Here is a 19,590-nt window from a genome sequence, read left to right on the forward strand (position 1 = left end):
GGATGTAAAGAATGTCTGTAAGATAATCGTTTATTTGTCCTACAGTGAGGTTTACAGCAGCAAAGAGAGTGAAAATAACAAAAACATTAATAGAAGAGGCAAAATACTAAATACAAATAAATAAAAAGTGATGCAACATATTAAACAAACAAAAATATACTGGTCAACTCTAGGTTTCTTGACTGGAGTTGCAGTTACAGCAGTCACATTTAATTTATTAATAATAATAATAATAATAATAATAATAATAATAATTAAATGAGGACTTGGAAACAGCCATTTGAGTAAATGTAATGAATGAAAACAGCCTGTAATATTTCTGTTTGACAGTAATTGAATCATATTTTGTTTTCTGGTATAGGAATTCCTGCTTTCAGATGCATTTTATCGGACATAAATAACATAGGCTATAATAAATGCCACTTCGGCTATTGCTCACATTAGCCGATGGGACTCATAACCTTAACCAAAAGCTCAAATTGGGCCTGAAAAAAGTGCTGGTGCTCAGGGAACCCTTGTACGATACAGTAGTCAGGCCACTCCCTTCCAGCTCCCCCTCCAACATGTGAAAGGGCTGTTTGGACTGGCATCACAGCTGAAGCTTCAGCCAAAAAAGCCAGAGGGGGGGGGGTTGTTTCTGTAGAGGTTTTGTTCCCCTCCAGAGAAGTTAGCCATTGTATCAAACCAGATCTGGTTGCTAGGATTGTGACGGTGCATGTGTCATTCTTTGTTCCAGGAAGCCCTTAATCAACTAACCCCTCCCGTCCGATCAGAAATCACTAATTTCAGTGGTCATTTTGGACGCGGACAGAAGATGATCAGATAGCATTCATTCAAAGGTTTGTTTCTAAGGCAAAGGCAAACGAGCTGTTTGTTGTTGTAAAGTTAGGAGGACTTGTTGGAGGATATTTAAAGCTGTGGTCCTTTAGTTGTGGGATAGTCTTGTAAGCATTGTAAGCTTGAGGAGAGTGTCAGGGGGGGTCCATCTGCTGCTCAGGAATGCAGATTCCCAAACTAGGACTTCACATCTTGTACACAGCAGTTGTACCTCCAAGGAAAAGCTATGTGGCAATCATTGTGTTTGCATCAAATATCCGACAAGCAGAAAATGTGCCTGTTAGCTTGGGCACATGATTGTGTAAACACAAGAGTCACAAAGCCGTTTCCCATAGCCTGCAGGCAGCATTCTGCTCTGTGCCACTCCCAAGAGCTCTTGGGAGGAGGCCATGGAAGGAGGGGCCTGCCTCCTCAGCCTCAAGCCCACACAGGTGAACTCCTGTTGGGTTGGAATGCAGCAGGGTGGGGGGGCTTGACACAGAGGTGTGGAACTTTCAACTTCTAAAAGGGTGGGGAAGAGATAGAAGAACAGGAAGGGAGTTAACTCTCTCCGTCACCGCTGCTCACCTGGATAAGGAAGGGAGAGAGAGTGTGTGTGTGTGTGTGTGTGTGTGTGTGTGTGTGTGTGTGTGTGTGTGTGTGCGTGCACATGCAGAAGCTGAAGGAGGGATCAAGTCGCAGCACACAGTCATATTCACTCAGAGTCCCACTGTGTCTCATATCTCTCTCTCCTATACACACTTAAAAACTCTCGCACACACACACACACACACTTGACTCAGTTGAGCTTAAGGACAAATAAGTCAATATTTGACCAGACTTCACCAGACGGTACAGCAAGGAAGAAACAAGAGACCGAACAGAAAAACGTGGTGTGTGCGTCTCTTCTTTTTGGATCATTGGACTTGGACACGAGGACTTTGAGAAGCCTTTTTTTTTTCTACAGGTGGATACAAACTCTCCTCAAAGGATTGTTTTTTTCTTATTTATTGTTGGACTTGGACTTTTGGACTTGGACTGGGTGAGGGTGCAGTAAGAGGTTTGTTTGATCAGTAATCTCTTTTTATCCAGTCATTACATTTCCCTAATGACTCTATTGTTTCGTATCACCTTTACCACAAAATGTGTTCTTCTCAGCCTGATTATTCTGCTGATTCACATTTCTATGGCTTTTGAGCAAAGTGAGTGACGATAAAGTGTGCAACTTTTTATCTCACCATGTGGTTTTTGAAGGCTGTGGACAGATTTATTTAAATTATTTTCTGCAATGTGGCCCACATCAAAGCAAGGACTCAAACGCAACACAAGTGGACCAGAACAAACAATAGAGCAATTGTGTTTATGTGAGCAAGTTTGCGGCCATCTACCGATTTAGACATATTATTAAGCCCTGCTGTAAGAGTTTGCTTAGTGTTATTTGTCTTTCTTAAGGTGGAATGTGCTGACAGCTTCAAAGGCCGGGGTGTTTCCAGGTGTGTAGAGTTGTGATTTAGCTCTCTTTCAATGGCAGGTTCTGAACATGACCCATAAACCTTTTTTTACTAAAGACCCCCGCCCCTTATGGATGATGTCAATCCAACACCCGGTAGTTTTGTGTTTACCTGGCAGGCATGAACTCAGGAGGAATGTCCTCTTGTTTTGTGTTTTTCAGTTCTATTTTCTGTCACTGTAATTTGTGTCTCCCAGTTTATTGTCAGTGTCATAAATGCTGGCGTGCCTATGCTTTTGTTTGAGAAAAAACATCTTTTTTTTCTCCACTCGCCTCATATAGTCCGTGACTGGTGAGCAAGTTTGGAGAACAGGACCTGGTCTGTTCCTTTTTTTTCCTGACCCATCTCGGTCAGTGATTTATGTGACACCACATTGCATGAACTCTCACACACACACACCTGCAGATAACTGAAGTTCGCAGCCAGGTGCTAAGATGCCTTTCTCATGTGTTGTCAGACTGTGTTTTTAACTTGGACAGGCCATTCTCTCTCCTCGAGGAGAAATTCCTTCTCAGAGTTGTAAATCTTAAGAGCAGAAATTGCCGTTTTTTTGTTGTGCTCTGTGGCGGCACACATTATTCAGTTATCTGCCCACTGACACAATTACTGAGACATTTCATGCCACATAGCGCCCTTTGTTCACTCGCCACCTCCTGTCTTTAGTAGAGATGGTTTCTGCCACTTCCTGTTGTGTTCTCTATCCAAGATTCCAGCATAAAATTATTAAGTAGTTTTATTGTGGAGAGTCTACACAGCATACTGCGCAGAATATTTGTAGGTCCCACCCTTAATTGCTCCCGTTGTTATAATAAATACAAAAATCACATTTCATCAACAGGCTCTTTAGTTAGTATCTACGTGAAATTAGCCATAGCAGATGCTATACTTAGCCACATGTATAAATGCCCTAAATGAATATCCAGGTATAAAGTGCATGGTCATTTCAAGAATTGGACCAAAAATATATTTGCCTCCATTGCATTGGGGTGTAGGCAGTAATATTAAAATGTCTCAGAACTTGAGCACCAACATTGTCCACATGGTTCACATAAAAGTTTTTAAAAGGCTGCTTGTATTGTTATTTTGATCTGAAAGTACAGAGAAGCTTTCTGTTTTAAACCACTCTCAGCTCTTTTCACACACTAAGGTGAAAATGGAGGGGAGTGTTTGGGCCTGTTCACTTTCTGTGGTTTGACTGGGGGAAAGTACAGGTGGTTCAAGTTACACCTTTAATCTGCAGAGAAATCGAGAAAGGCCTTCTCTCTCTCTCAGTCTCTCTCAGTCTCCCTCTCTCTCTATTACAGTGTATTTTAGCTGTATACCGCCCATGTGTACGTATGAATGTGTTTATGTTTCTGTTGAAGGAAGGAGATGGGGAGATGGACGTTACAACTCTCAGTGGGGCTCGGGCTTCTGGCCGTCCTGTTGATCTGCTGTCATGCTGAAGGTGAGGAAACCCTACAGACATTTAGTGACACTCTCTGAAGGGAATTAAGTGATTTCCTGATTTTTACAGTTTATATAATAAAAATGTATTGATGATGAAAAATATAATATGGTATATTATAATACATATTCATTAATAATTATAATAATAGCTACAGTTAACCCACTATTTTGGATGACATACAGGATAATATTTCCGATGGCTACAGTATATATGGTATGTGATATTTTTTGTAATTTACTACTGTATCACTGTTAGGAAGCTGTTGCTTTCGGCATTGGGTTTGTTTGGAACACTATCAAGAGAAAAGAAGAGCCAAAGTCTGTTTAGTGTTACAGGCATTCAGGCTGTGCTTCATGGGTTTGATTCTTGCTTTGTTTCTTCTCTGTGACTCTGACTCTCCCGACAGAGAATTACTGCTTCAATTCCGGGGCCAAGACCTGTTCAGAGTGCCTGCAGACGGGGGCACTCTGTATGTACTGCACTGATGAGGTGAGAGCATGTAACAGCAGAACTGGATTCAAATCTGAGACAAATCATTAGATAGAAGAAATGCTGCCCTTCTTTTTTAATAATTTCAGAATTTAACTCAAGGTCAGCAGCTTTTTGGAGGGAGCTTTCAGCTACATGTTATGGCCTTTATTAGTAGGTGGAATTTGCTCAGTTGTCATGGAGATGGCTCAGTTGTCTTGAATGAAACTACCATCACATAATACTAGTAGTTTGACTTACCTTAACTCAAGCCTTCAACCGCATTTTCTGCTCCTCATCAGTGGATGGAGTTTGCTACCATTTTCAAGCAAGTTGATGTCAAGAAAGCAGAACTCACTAATCAATCTCCCTCTTTGCTCAGACCTTCAGTGGCCAGCGCTGTAACCTGAAAGAGAATTTAAAAGCCAAGGGCTGCAGCGCTGCAGGTATAATGAGAGCTCAAAGCAGTATGAGGATAGAAAAAGTAAGTCTTCATGACTCTCATTTCTTTTCCAATCATACCACCATTCTGAAGTATTAAATGTTTGTTGTTGTTTTTAAATCAAAAAGTATAAAATCATACCTTTTTCCCCGCTTGTTCTTCCTTTTTTTCTGCCCAGAAACAAAAAATCGACGTGAAACTTCAGCAGTCTCAGATGTCTCCACAGGCGATGACCGCATCCTTTCTGCCCGGAGAGGAAAGGGAGGTGGATGTGCAAGTGTTTGCTCCAACCAAAGGACCTCTGGACCTTTATATTCTTATGGACTTCTCCAACTCCATGTCCGATGATTTGAAGAACTTGAAGACTATGGGCGCACAGCTGGGTGACTTGGTGAAGGAGCTGTCAAGTGACTACACCATTGGGTTTGGAAAGTTTGTGGACAAAGTGATTGAGCCCCAGACGGACATGAGACCCAACAAGTAAGTGAGAAGATGTGATGTGAACATGTTGAAGAAGCTTAAACACATTCATACAGTAGTTTAATCTAAACGTACATGCCATTTCCTCTTTGCTCTCTGCCATTTTGTCCATCCTCCTTCCACCTTCTCAGACTTGCTAAGCCGTGGCCCGACAGCGACCCGCCGTTCTCTTTCAAAAGCGTCATCAAGCTGACCAGCGACGTGGATTTCTTCAACGTAGAGCTCGAGAAGGAGAAGATATCTGGCAACCTGGATGCTCCCGAAGGAGGTTTTGATGCCATATTGCAGGCTGCAGTTTGTACGGTTAGTAAGAGTACTAAATACAAAATAAAGAAAAACCTATAGCAATTTACTTTTTACAAACAAAATGTTTGTCAGCAATAGAACAAAGCTTTACTATCATTCAGTAAGTATTCCCTCAGTTTCGGGACACCAAAACAGACCGTGGTCCCACCTGGATTTATCAGATGGACACAAACATATGAATAATATAGCTCTCTATCTGCTGGATGTGTAAGAACTTGTCCCGCATATCAACTTAAAAGGTGACAACATATCCGTGTAATGTTTCTAGCTGCTGCCCCGAAGTGGCCTTTGCTGTTTTTAAAATCTTGGTAATGCAGAAAAATTAAATATGCCAATAATAATGATTATTGTTGCTTTTGGCCACAATGGCTTCTGCTCTGCAAAAGTTGAATCTTTTCATTTCTTCAATCTCCTTGTTCTCCCATTTCATTGGTGTTGTTACTGTAGGATCAGATCGGCTGGCGTAATGAAAGCACACATCTCCTGGTTTTCTCCACCGAGTCAGCCTTCCACTACGAGGCTGATGGTGCTAACGTGCTGTCAGGCATCCTGAAACGCAACGACAAGGAATGCCACCTTAACGACGCACGCGAATACACACATGCTAACGTCCAGGATTACCCTTCAATACCCACACTGGTCGATGTGCTGCGCAGACAAAACATCATTCCCATCTTTGCTGTCACCAAACACTCCCTCACGTACTACGAGGTTGGTGGGCTTTAGTGATTCAGCTGTCTTTGAACATAGACTAAGTTTTAGGTCAGAGCTGACGTTGTGGATTTATTTTTTGTATTGTGCGTGCTGCTCTGTGTAGAAACTCAAAGAGTACTTCCCCATTGCTGAGGTTGGTATCCTAGAAGAAGACTCCTCTAACATCCTGGAACTCATGAAGTCTGCCTTTGAGGTAAAATGTCACTTCGTCTGACAATTATCATGTGAAAGTGTTTTTGTGAAAATGTTTTTCATGGCTTTTTGCAGTTGCGGTAGACAACTGAGTAAAAAAGTTGTGCAAACTTCTCTTTACTGATGTTCTATTATGTGTTTCCAGAATATCCGTTCTAAGTTCAGCATCAAGGCAGAGGACGCACCCAAGGCTTTTGAGACAAAGTTCAAGTCCATGGATGGAAGCGTTGCACAATATGGGGACTTTAAATTCACGCCTGGAGTAACAGTAAGGGAAAAAAATCAAGAGACATCTGATAGGAACACACATACATGGACCCCAAAATCTGATTAGTTTTAAAGTTCATAGTCCTTACTTAGATTCAGATTGTGTTTTGACAACCAGTATTTTAATTCTTACCATTTTCTGAAGGGAGACACTAACATTGTTTCTTAAGCAGATATGACGTTTTTTTTATCCTTTCCTCGTGTGTGTGTTCTCCAGGGCGAGTTGAAGATGCTGCTCAAAGCCAAACGAATGGTTGACGAGAAGCCTGTCTGTCAGATGGATCCTGATGAAAGAGCTGGGACCATGAAAGTCAAACCTACAACTTTTAGCACTGCCTTCAATGTTGAAGCCTCAATTATGTGTCCAACCTGCGACTGTGAGAAGGTAGACACACAGACTACTGAAGTGCACTAAAAGACGAGATGAAGCCACGTGTGCACTACATTCATCCCATTTTACCTTTTATCCCTCCTCCAGTCTGCCATCAAGGCAGCAGCCAGGTGCTATGGCAACGGAGATCTGGTGTGTGGGAAGTGTCAGTGCCTTGGTGACTGGTGAGATTTTAATGATACATTCTTCAAAAGAATTTAAAAAAATACTGTATTTTTACTTTTACTTTTTCAGGTTTGATTAAAAAAAGGTCTTTGTTTTTCTGTGTGTCTCATTCAGGGTGGGTGCATTTTGTAACTGCTCAAGTACTGCAGCCCTGGACAGCAGCCAGTGTAAAGCTCCGGGCATGTCGGAGGCTTGTTCAGGCCGCGGTGACTGCATGGCGTGTGGAACATGTGTGTGCAACAACCCGCTTCAGTTTGAAGGAGCCTACTGTCAGTACGACAAGACGCACTGTCAGCGAATCGGAGGCTTCCTCTGCAATGGTACGACAGTTTGTGGTTGTTGAATTGATGATTGAGTGTGTGTGTGTGTGTGGGTGTGTGGGTGTGTGTGTGTGTCGCCAACACCGTCTCTATGAATGTTGCGTCTCTTTGCATAACTTCAAGGGCAAAGGGTTGGTTTCAGAAGTGTATCTATGACTTGTTTCCATTACCCCAAAAAAAGAAAAAAATTTGGGGGGGAAAAGCACATTTCCATTGAATTTATGTTCCTGCTACTTGTTTTGACACTATAAGATCATGTTGATCTAAATTTATAGTAAAGGATTGTCTTGTGACAGTTAATTTTACCCCAGAATATTTTAAAGCTAATCACCTAGTGACGTATAGTAATTTGATAAGCAGTATCAATTTATCGAACAGTTCAAGAACTGTTCACATAAAGTTTTGTTAGAAGATTTTTTTGGGAACCATCAAAGACAAAACATGATATTTCCATGTCCATCTTTTCCATATAAATAAACATAACGTCAAAAGACACTGAAGAACGCTTTTCAAAAATAAGTAAATAATGAAAACAATAATTATAATAATAAATGAATTACTTTAAATATATATTATTAATAATAATAATAACAACAACGACACAGATCAAGTTTCAATCATGCTACATTTGTTTTATTTTTATTTTCTGTATAGTTTATAAATCCACACTCACACAACTTACCACAGGGATAATACAGTTAAATCTGACTCTTCCTTCTATCAGACCGTGGCTCTTGCGTGATGGAACGGTGTGTGTGTACTGAGGGCTGGGAGGGCGACGCCTGTGAGTGTCCCAGGAGCAACCAGACTTGCCTGGACGGGAAGGGCGTGAGTAGAGCCAACCATTTGTGTTCCAAGATGATGTCATCATGTCACCTGACGCGTCAGCCTTACCGTGTCTTTGTCTTCACCAGGGGATCTGCAACGGCCGAAGTAAATGTGTGTGCGGCCGCTGCGATTGCCCAATAACTGCAATTGAAATGACTGCAACCTGTGAGCCAAATTTCCAGGTGTGTTGATAAATATGTAATGTATAAATATGTGTATTTATGATTCGTTGTACGTCAGTTCCAATGCAATGTCTCGTTGAGCTTTTGCTTTTTAACAACATACCTCATATTATAAGCGATGTTTATATATGCTTTTAGCCTTTTAGCCTTAGTAAGTGTGTCTGCACAGCCCTGTCCGACCTTCTTTTGACGTGTGTGTGTGTGTGTGTGTCCTGTCTAGGCCAGGCTGGGCGCGTGCGAGGCTATGAGGAGTTGTGTCCAGTGTCAGGCCTGGAAGACAGGAGAGAAAAAAGAGAAAGAGCAGTGTGACCAGTGCCCCGTCAAAATTATCTTGGTGGATGAACTTAAAGAAGGTAAGCACAGCTACATGATGATGATGATTTATTTATCCCAAATCTCTTTGCACATCATCTTCTTTTAGGTTGTAATTATGACATAACTTGTGACACTATAGCAGTAATGCCTGAAAACATTCAACGAGTGTCTATGTCTGGGTTTTCAGCGGACAAGGTGCTCGATTCGTGCAGTTTCCGAGATGAGGACGATGACTGTACGTACCGCTTCACTGTTGAAGATTCGAAAGCTAAAGACCTTGAGGTCCAGGTGCTCAAAAAGAAAGGTGAGCTGCAGGTTGGATAAATTATTTTTTAATGCTCTCATTTCATCAACTGATGTATAATGTATTATAACACTTTGAAGGTGTTTTTCTGCAAAACTAAGAACAGATTTGGGTATTTCAAATGATGGATTCATAGGTCTGTCCCATCTCTGTGTCCTGCTAAGGCATACCTATCAAAAAGGATGAATCGGTAGTTTGATCTATCTAGAAGCCATCACAATGACTTTATAACAAGATCAAAGTATGTCAGCAGCGTTGAGTATCTAACTTGATCTACTTTACGTGACGAACCTTCAGATTGTCCTCCTGCTAGCCTCCTGTGGCTGCTCCCACTCCTCTTGTTCCTTTTGTTGCTGCTGGCACTTCTGCTTCTCTGCTGCTGGAAATACTGCGCCTGCTGCAAAAGCTGCTTCCAGGTAAAAACACCGTTACACCGATAGATGATGAATATTTTCCGTCTCTAGCAGAAGTAATGCCTTCTGTCTTCTCTTGACACAGAGCTGTCTTGCCCTGCTGCCTTGCTGTAATAGAGGTAAGACTTTTGTTTAATTACACGTGACGGTGTTGTTTTTAATAATGTATCCTTCCACTTGGGACCAGGTTGATTTTGAGTCAACCTTATGTTGCATCCTCTGCAGGTCGCATGGTTGGCTTCAAGGAAGATGAGTATGTGCTCCGCCAGTCTCTGCTCACATCAGACCATCTGGACACCCCGATGGTGAGGACCGGCCCACCCAAAGGGACCGATGTGGTTCGCTGGAAGGTCACTGATAACGTGCACCGACCACCCAATCACCCCCAGGCTCTGATAAAGCCCAACCCTAAAGAGACCAGTGAGTGATCAAATATTTCAGCAATAAAGTGAGCTCCTGCATATGAAGCTAGGGACGTTAAGGACGAGGTTGATGCTGGATTTAAAGAATGATGCAACTGGAACTGTTTGCATCCCCTTGTAGTCCAGTTCCCGGTCTCCCTCCGGCTAAACAGGTTGTTCTCTGAGAACCTGTCTCGCCCTGAATCAAGAGATGCCGAACAACTCCGCAAGGAAGTGGCCGATAACGTGAGTGTCTGTTTTTAATCAGTGGACACATGAGTTTATGAATGATGACTGCATCACTGAGTGATGTGTCTGTTTTCCATTCAGCTAAATGAGGTGTACAAGCAGATTCCAGGCGTCCAGAAGGTGCAAAAAACATCATTCAGGTGAGATGTGTGAAACTACATACAGTATGTTCCTTAAAGGGAAAATATGCCACCTTTTTATACGGCTATACTATCAGTGTTGATGGTAAATGTAGTTACTTGAAGCAATTAATTACTCAGTGCCAAATTCACCTAGAAAGCTGAGTTCGCAGCTGCAAACTGTGTTGTTCTTTCAGTGCCCTGTCATTTGATGTGACAATGAAGTAGTTGGACGCACAGCTGCTTCGTTTGTTCTCTTTGCTTTGCAATCAGCAAAAATGTCATCTGTGTCCTTGTCCATAACATCCTCTGTCTCATTTTTGATGTTTGCAGTAGAAACGAAGAGAGTTTCTTCATATTCTCATAATCACATCAAAACCAAAAAGGAAATGAAATGTGTTTTCTCACTGATTAATATCTGTTTTTGGTTATTGCAGAATGCAGAGAAATGCTGGAAAAAGGTAACATTCTGATTGATACAATAAAATACTATACAAGACAACACCGTTTTCATGCATGTCTAACTTCTCTGCTCCTCCTGTGCTCCTCAGGCAGGACTACGCCATCATGGACACCGTCTTATCCGCTCCTCGCAGCAGCTACCCTGATATCGTCAAACTCACTGAGAGAAATGTCCAGTCTGGAAACGTTCATGATCTCAAAGTGGTGCCCGGCTACTACACCGTGGCCACAGACAGAGGTAATTAACTTGTAACTTGTGTGGATGAAACAATAATTAGAACGTACAGTTTAATCAATCATCTTGTCGTCTCTCCCTCTGCAGAGGCTGCAGGAGCCATCGAGTTCCAAGAAGGCGTAGAGTCAGTAGACGTCCACGTGCCGCTCTTTGTCAAGGATGAGGACGATGACAAGAAGCAGCTGCTGGTGGAGGCCATGGACGTGCCACTGGGCATTGCTGAGATTGGAAAACGTTTGGTCAACATCACTATCATCAAAGAGCATGGTGAGAAACACCAGACTTTAAGCTTTTGTACGTAAAAGAAGTGTGAAATCGTCACTGTGGATTGCTCAAATTAATTCTCCACTTCCTCTTCCCCAGCCACCAGTGTGTTCTCGTTCCTCCAGCCGGCCTACACCTACAGCAGGCAGGACGGCGTGGCCAACATCCCGATCAGCAGAGAGATCCTAGAAGATGGACGCTCACAGGTCACCTACCGCACGCGGGACCTCACAGCCAAGGATAAGAAGGTGAGCTGATGGCTGTGTGAGACTTGTTGGCCTGTTATTTCTACTTTGACTGAAGTGCAAGAACTTTCAGAGGCTGCAGCCAGTTTGGTGATGACTAGTAGGTGAGATACGGGTCTCTAGCAGGACTCCTGACCTGTTCTTCTTGTGTACTTTAGGACTATGTGGCTGTGGAAGGAGACCTGAGCTATGGATCTGATGAGACCCAGAAAACAGTGCCTGTTCGTCTGCTGGAGCTGAGTGAGAAAGATGGCCTCCTGGAACAACAAGTCAAGCAGTTTGTCATGGATCTCAGTAACCCACGGCAGGGTGCCAAGCTAGGACGCTACCCGAGAACTACTGTCACCATCACAGACCAACCAGGTGAAAAAAACACGAGGCTTTCCAACGTCTAAACCTCAGTTCTCGCCCAAAAGCTCTGATTCCTAAGGTTCCATTTCTTCTTCCCCCATTATGTTATTTTTATCCAGAACCCAGCGTGATGATGTTCAAAAAGGGCACCCAGAACTTCAGCACAAGTGACCCAACCTACACCATCCCTGTGGTCCGCACTCGCAACCAGGACAGCCCCGCCACAGTGAAATGGCGCACTTTAAAGGCCCAGCGCTTTGAGTTAACTGGCCCTCTGAAGTTTAGTCCTGGAGAGTCAGAGAAGAACATAGTGATCGACCCGAGGGCCCACTCTGGACCAATACAACCAGAGACCTTCGCACTGGAGCTGTTTGACCCGAGCAGCAACGCTTCAGTCGGAGAAAGGAAGACCACCCTCGTCAATGTCACTGACGGAGGTAAGACAGTCTTTTTTATTAGTTTTTTGGGCTAAAATCTGTCAACTGTAAGCTTTGTGACTTGGTGATGTTTGGGAGAGAGTAAAACGTACAGTTTACCCTATCTGGTACGTGTTTGTTTCATCCTCTCACCGCTTTCACTTCCGGCAGCTCCCAGGTCTCCAGAGGTTGCAAAGATGCAGCAGAAGGGCTTCATAAGCCAGAAAGCCACCTCCCCTGGTGGTCGCCTTCTCTCCCCGGCAAACCTGAAGGCCAAAGCAACTGGACCCAGAAACATCCGCCTCAATTGGGACCCAGCGTCTGGTAACCCCATGGGTTACAAGGTACTATTAGATCTACATGCTGACAAGCTTCAACTTGAGTTAACAGTCATTTACAAAATCCTCAGACGACCCTGTCGTTTGTTACTTTTAGGTAAAGTACTGGATCTATGGCGACCCAGAGAAAGATGCCGAGGTCTTAGATGTGAAGGCTCCGACTGCTGAGTTGACCGACCTGTACCCCTATTGTGACTACGAGATGCGAGTGTGCGGCTATAATGCAATGGGAGACGGCTACGACACAGATGTTGTGACCTGTCAAACACTGGAGGATGGTAATTACAGAGTTGACTGCTGTTCGTGAACGACTCTGCAGGCGATAGCAGCAGATAGAACCAGTTAAAATGATTTCATCTTCTAGATTGGGTCACATCAGCTACTGTTTTCTTGAACCCCTCATCACCATCACCATCGTTTCACCTGTGACCTGTTTTTCTGCAGTGCCTGGTGAACCTGGACGTCTGGCCTTTAATGTCATCAGTCCAACCGTCACTCAGGTCAGCTGGGCGGAGCCCGCAGAGACCAACGGAAACATTATGGCCTATGAGGTCATCTACACGCCCATTGACGATGAGCTGAGTAAGAGTCCAACCTGAGAAGGGAAATGCTGTGCAAATAGTTGCATTCAATGAAATGTTCATCACTAATACTCTTCTCACAGAGCCAGTGGGCGCCGCTAAGAAAGTAAAGATTGACAACCCCAAGAAGCGAATGCTGTTGATCGAGAACCTCCAGAGCGCCCAGACCTACCAGTACAAGGTCCGTGCCATGAACAGCATCGGCTGGGGCCCCTTCAAAGATGCTTCCATCAACCTGGCATCACAGCCTGCCAGACCTCTGTCCAGTAAGTTTGGGCAAACACACACTTCCAGTCAATCGCTAGTTCCCTGAAAAGAGATTTATTTCTCTCTCTCTTTCTGTCACCATAGTTCCCATCATTCCAGATATCCCCATTGTGGACGCAGAGGCAGGAGACGAGTATGACAGCTACCTGATGTACAGCAACGAGGTGCTGAAGTCCCCGGCAGGCTCCAAGACACCCAGCGTCTCTGGTGATGGTGGGTACCCAGAGCCAAAACATCAATCTTATAACAGCCGACAATGTAAATTTGTGCTCCTTCTCTATTCGGATTCTTTTCTTTTTTTGGCTCCATATTACTGCGATAGGGATATGTAACTGCCAGACTATTGGCGTAATATGGATTCAGTTATTTCAGTCCACATTCTCAGTGTGCCAGGCTTTGTTCTCGTAGCCAAGTGTCTAGCCCACGTCTTTATATAATATGTGCTGTGGTGCCGTTGCTTTGTCAGCAGGAGAGAGGGGAGGAAATGTTGGTCATAGCTGTAGGAAATCACCCACGATTTTCTCTTCTGTTTTTTTAAGGGCATTCTTTGTGACATTAATATTCTTCCTAATTGTTTACGAAAGAGCTGGAAGAGTCGAGAAGCTCTCGGCTGGTATCATTCTCGTGTCATCTGGGTTTGTTTTTTTTACTGCAGCCAGGCAGCAACAAAATGTGCTTCCAATATATCCCCAGATAAAAGTGCTTTACAACCACAAACCCGCAAGGCTTTCCCTCCTTAAATCTACTTCACTCTCCTTCTTTCTGCAGCCATTTTTGTGCTCCTTAGTCAGTTTTGGCTGGAAGTCGATGCTGGTGTTACACCTCGCCCCCACGACGATTTGAGCTTCTGTGACATAAACCAACACGTAGGCTGTACATCTGAAGTGTCTTACATAACCCCACTTATGTGTTTGATAGCTTTTTTTGTGAAGTATAGTAAACCCAGCCCTTACTGCAACAAATCCATCCATCGCCTGCTTGCTTCTCCCTTATGACCACAAACACAAGGCTGGCAATATGTCAAGTTGGTGGGGTCCAACCTGGATCTCCGCACGGTGTCGTGGAAAAAGCGAGTGGACGTCATCCCCAGTCGGCTCAGCACAGACACAGAGAGGAGCTCAGATGAGGCCCCCCACCCCAGCTACACCCAAACACCCCTGCCAGGTGAAGACCATTCGATCAGAGCCACAGATAGACAGACAGGCAGCTAGCATGCCAGCTATGATGCACGGCCAGTCAGGTGTAAACCAACGTTTCTCTCTGCCTCCGTGATTTGGTCCTGTCAGAAATACCAACATCTAATCATTCAGTTTCGGGCTTCAGTCCTTGTCCCCTTGCCCCTAGTTGGCACCTATCCCCATCTATCCTCCCGCCACCTGCCCAGAGAGAAGCACTGACATCAACTGCCCCACCTCCAGTTGATGATCGTGGGGGGAGGGGGGGGGGGGGGGGGCAGGCTTTTCCAGGTGCCTGTCTCTGTCTGTCCTCTCTCCATCCCACTGGGGAGGTAATGATCTGGAGGCAGCTTGTCTGTGGTGTGTAAAGGCTTAGTGACTGTGCGGCTGTACGTGTATTATGGCTTCATGATTACAATACAATCTCTTCTCTGCAGGGCAGTTTCAATGATGACACCTTTCCTGGCTGCTGTTCATTGTTTTTATCTTGTGATGCAAAGCAAATAAAACTGGTGTGTAAAAACATCCTGAGACACATTCAGCAGGCTGCAGGTTCAGACGGGGAGCTGTTCAGCCAGTATTGACCTATTTAGGAAAAATTATGTACGTCTTACTTAAAACATGACACAATCGACAATATTCCAGAAGCTATTCCTTTCCTTGCCTGTAGATGGTGCACATCTGCCAGTCTAAAAGTGTCGCTGCTGTTTCTGTAAAGTGGCACAAGCAGGACTGGAGCTACAGGTCTGAAACTGCTGGTGCTTCCTCTATAGATTGGCTGGTTTTGGGTGCTTGACATCGATGGCACTGTGATGGAATGACATGAACATATGAACTTACGTTTCCAATATTCTGACTGTTCTGGCTCCTATTGTGGTGATTCACAGATTACGGAATGAATGGGAAATGGGAGCAGGGCTTCCTTTTCCCCGGGGGAGGAGGGACACGCAACTTGTCCACATCGTCCTCTCCTATGTCCACTCTGAGCTCAAACTACAGAGGGGCCGGCGGCGGCTTTATCACCGACACAACCACCACCACCTACATGTCAGGACAAGGTAAGATGGACGGCAGTAACCGCATTGAAAAGAATATGTAGACAATAATATCACTATATGATTTGTCTTGTAACCCTGATGTTCCTCTCCTCTTGTAGGAGGCTCTCGTAGACTGGACATGTCCGGGGGAGGAGTACACACATCGGAAGTAATCATGAGGAAGCGCTCGGAGAACCGGGGTTACACAGATGAGAACATCCGAGACTCTATCGTCATGGGAGACGTGTCGGGCAATTTCCAAGATCTAGGTAAGATGCGGACCGCAGCAATTAAGTCCAAAGTAAATGTAAAAACAATCCGGCTTTTGTCTTTCTGGTCAAAGAAAGATGTTACTTTGGAGCCTCGGAACTGTGGAAGTGCATGAGGCCGATGGCTTGGACGTCGGTTAGCAGGGTTGGGGCTGTTGGCTGCACTGCAAGCTAAGCTGACTATCGCTGTTTTTCCCTCCCCTCCCCGTCTCAACTCTGCTCTGTTTGCTTTACTTCCCCTCCTTTCTTACTTCCCTCCCTACCTGCCCGACTCCCCCCTCCTGCTGTGCTACTTCCATCGTTTTCTCCACCCCTTCATCCTCCTCCTTTCCCCTTCTTGCTCAAAGCGCCATCAGGTGTGTTCGGCTACGCTGGGATGCAGAGCAGCTCTCAAAGCCAGTTCAGCTTCAACCTGTCTCAGGGTCCGAGGGCCAGGACCCAGTCCTCAGACGTCAATGAAGCCCTTTATAACCTGGACAGGGTGCTCCAGGGTAAGTCTGCGGCACACAAGCATGAAGACAGGAAAGCCAATATCCCTTAAACTTGCATTCTCTCTAATGGCCATCAGGGGGCGACTCCTCTGCATGGAGGTCAATAAGAAAATCACCCTACTTCTCTCTTGATGTATTATCTCAGTAAACATTGTAAACATGAGTTTATGGTCTCAATCTCTAGTTTCAAGTCTTCTTCAATCCAGCATGATGTTCATTTAGTACATTATGGTCCATTTAGAGTCCACCAGACCAGAAAGCAGGGGATGCTTTTGCCAGAATTCAGATGGATCCAGATCCACCCGTCGCTCCTCCACTGTCCAAATATGGTTCCTGCTTCTGTCCTTGTATCTGACTCTGTCTTTCTCTCTCATCTCCACTTTAAAGATCTTACCGGCTGTTTTGTGTGTTTCATCTATGGTTGTGGTTCTTACTCTTGTCCGTCTGTGTCGCCCGTCAGATGCTCGCCTTTCCCCGGGTGTCCCAGACACCCCCAGCAGACTGGTGTTTTCTGCTCTCGGCCCGACCGCCCTCAAAGTCAGCTGGCAGGAGCCCCACTGTGATAAAGACATCCTGGGTTACTGTGTTCTCTACCAGCTGCTCAATGGAGGTAAGTGAACCCTGCCGCCATTATCTTCTGGAATAAAGAACCTTTGAATGTATTCTGTCGTATTCATTAATGGTAAACAACCTGTTCTCCTGTAGGTGAGGGGAAGCGTATTAACGTGACAAACCCAGCGGAGAACTCTGTAATCATCCAGGACCTGCTGCCCAACCACTCCTACCTGTTTAAGGTGAAGGCTCAGAGCCAGGAGGGCTGGGGTCCAGAGAGGGAGGGAGTCATCACCATTGAGTCCGCCGTCGACCCCAAGAGTCCCCTCAGCCCCATGCCAGGTACTCATCCTGCACATTTATGCGTCACTACGATACTGTTTTGATGCAGTTACCAGAAGTCTTATTCTTGTCATGTTTCATCACAGGCTCACCGTTTACTCTGAGCACTCCCAGTGCTCCGGGGCCCCTGGTCTTCACCGCTCTGAGCCCTGACTCCTTGCAGCTCAGCTGGGAGAAACCTCGTAAACCCAACGGGGACATCCTGGGCTATATAGTGACCTGCGAGCAGCTGCATGGAGGAGGTGAGGCTTTCAGGACAGAAAATAAACTATATATGTAGTCGGTTTGTGTATGTTATGTAAAAGTATGTCATTTCCTGACTCGTGTTTCTTCCTCCAAGGAGACGTACGTTCCTTCCAGGTGAACGGGGACAGCTCTGAGACCAGTCTGACCGTCCCAGACCTGACCGAGAACGTTCCCTACAAGTTCAAAGTTCAGGCTCGGACCACGCAGGGCTTCGGCCCCGAGAGGGAGGGCATCATCACCATCGAGTCCCAGGACGGAGGTAAGATGGAAGCTTTAGATTTTTAGTTTCAGGTGATTTTACTAAAATGAAAACATAGTTGTGATTATTATATCCCATTCCTGCTGTACTGTACCTTTAAGCAGTTAAGGGGAGACCAAACAACACAAGATTCATCCTCTGGGGATCATGCATTTCAACAGTAGATACATGTAGGAGATTATTTTTGTGATGAACAGTATTGTAACGATTGTTTTGCTTCCCCTGAAGGTGCCATGTCTCAGTACAACAGCCAATCAATGACGAGGAGGGAAGTTTTCCAAATGCCGACAGACGTCAGCACGCGGACCAACGTCTCCATGGTCACGGACCCGTTCTTCTCAGGTACGAGCTTCACTTTCACTTCTGTTCTTCCTAAAAAAACACAAAATATATTCCCACTTTAACGCCACCCGGTGTTTTTTTCTCCAACAGACGGGATGATGATGACCACGCAGCACACGGAGACCAGCGGCATGGTGACCCGGCACGTCACCCAGGAAGTGGTCCAGAGGAGCGTCATGGGAGGAACCACCGTCACAAAGAAGATGTTCTATGAATAATAAGGGTTTTTTTATTTTATTTAAACTACGCCTGAATGAACCAGCAACACGGTGAGGAAACCATGTCTGAGATTCTCTTTTAAAAAGAGTCGGCTTCAGATTTGCTTGTGGATTATGTGACAAAATAAGTTTCCCATAATAAATAGATGGAGAAGAAGCCGTTCTCTCATGTCTGTTACAAACCAGGCCGCTTTCCTCCATAGATCAGGATCATTACTCTTCACTGATTCTGAAACTGGGGCCACTTTAACAAAATGACATTTAATAAACAATGTAAGTAATATTTCAAATTTATCTGAATAAATACATTTAAAGGCCCACAATTACTTTTTAACTCAATTTACTTGGCACATACTTTGACTCTTAGCCTGTAAATAAATCACAATATTTTCTCCTGCATTTAATTTATTCCCTTTGGAATAAATGTATTTTAATTTAGAAATTAGAAATATTTGTTGACGGGCCACTCTCCACTGACTCAGCATATTATTGAGTGTATAACTCCGCTCCCTCTGTTGGTTCAGATCTGGTATCACACACTGGGGCTCTAATCGGAGCCAGTAATCTGGTCCCAGTAATCCAGAGTGACCTTGTCTCGTCCCGTCCTCCACCTGTCTGTAATACGTCCTTGTACGAGGTCCTGAGACGGTTTTCATGTTAAACCCACCAAATGTCATGCTGTAGATGTTTCATGAGGTCCATCAAGAGTATAAAAGTGGTGCATTTGAGACTTTTGTTCATAGATTTGTATTATATTATAGTTTTTTCCCAAGCTTATTTAAGAAGCAGACTGACATTAACTATAATGCCAAATAACGTGTTGCTCATTCGTATGTATTACCTGAATGACAAACATGACACTTAATCTATTCGATGTAACATGTTTTTGCATTTCGTAAGATGTTTTATATACTCAACAACGTGGTAAACACACGGCTTCAAGCTTATACTTTCCACATGCTTCCTTGTTTTGCATTTTGAAAGAGATTGTGATATTTTAAAGGGAACGCTACGTAAAGACAGAAAGATTGTATTCAATGCTTTTCTTTTTTCTTTTTTTTCTATTTCAGAACAAAACATTTGAAATAAATATTTGTAGTACGTCTGAATGTCTCTCTAGATCTGTGACCACTGAAGACACAAATTGGGAGCGTTTGCAGTTCATTT

The 19,590-nt window shown here is 44.3% G+C and overlaps 1 protein-coding gene across 3 annotated transcripts; it reads left to right on the forward strand.

Annotated features, from left to right (window-relative positions):
- The first annotated feature begins 1,719 nt into the window (after nucleotides 1-1,719).
- Nucleotides 1,720-19,528, forward strand: itgb4 (integrin, beta 4). 3 transcript variants are annotated; one of them, XM_084040449.1, is made up of 41 exons: nucleotides 1,720-1,876; nucleotides 3,692-3,774; nucleotides 4,184-4,266; nucleotides 4,628-4,729; nucleotides 4,866-5,167; nucleotides 5,299-5,470; nucleotides 5,921-6,184; nucleotides 6,291-6,380; nucleotides 6,525-6,647; nucleotides 6,864-7,031; nucleotides 7,125-7,201; nucleotides 7,317-7,522; nucleotides 8,247-8,350; nucleotides 8,437-8,532; nucleotides 8,753-8,885; nucleotides 9,035-9,151; nucleotides 9,449-9,567; nucleotides 9,650-9,683; nucleotides 9,790-9,984; nucleotides 10,108-10,211; nucleotides 10,296-10,354; nucleotides 10,771-10,794; nucleotides 10,885-11,033; nucleotides 11,118-11,297; nucleotides 11,394-11,542; nucleotides 11,698-11,902; nucleotides 12,010-12,327; nucleotides 12,478-12,650; nucleotides 12,742-12,922; nucleotides 13,089-13,226; nucleotides 13,309-13,491; nucleotides 13,577-13,705; nucleotides 15,555-15,725; nucleotides 15,824-15,973; nucleotides 16,321-16,464; nucleotides 16,925-17,074; nucleotides 17,170-17,358; nucleotides 17,445-17,600; nucleotides 17,699-17,863; nucleotides 18,092-18,205; nucleotides 18,296-19,528. In XM_084040449.1, the coding sequence occupies exons 2-41, from the start codon at nucleotides 3,699-3,701 to the stop codon at nucleotides 18,421-18,423; spliced, it is 5,820 nt and encodes a 1,939-aa protein (XP_083896575.1). In that variant the 5' UTR covers nucleotides 1,720-1,876; nucleotides 3,692-3,698; the 3' UTR covers nucleotides 18,424-19,528. The 3 variants fall into 3 exon arrangements, with proteins under 3 accessions (XP_083896575.1, XP_083896576.1, XP_083896577.1); XM_084040450.1 differs by having other exon boundaries at nucleotides 16,330-16,464; XM_084040451.1 differs by lacking the exon at nucleotides 16,321-16,464 and having other exon boundaries at nucleotides 1,721-1,876.
- The last annotated feature ends 62 nt before the right edge of the window (nucleotides 19,529-19,590 follow it).

The sequence above is a fragment of the Eutrigla gurnardus genome (assembly GCF_963514095.1).
Source record: "Eutrigla gurnardus genome assembly, chromosome: 22".
Taxonomy (NCBI): domain Eukaryota; kingdom Metazoa; phylum Chordata; class Actinopteri; order Perciformes; family Triglidae; genus Eutrigla; species Eutrigla gurnardus.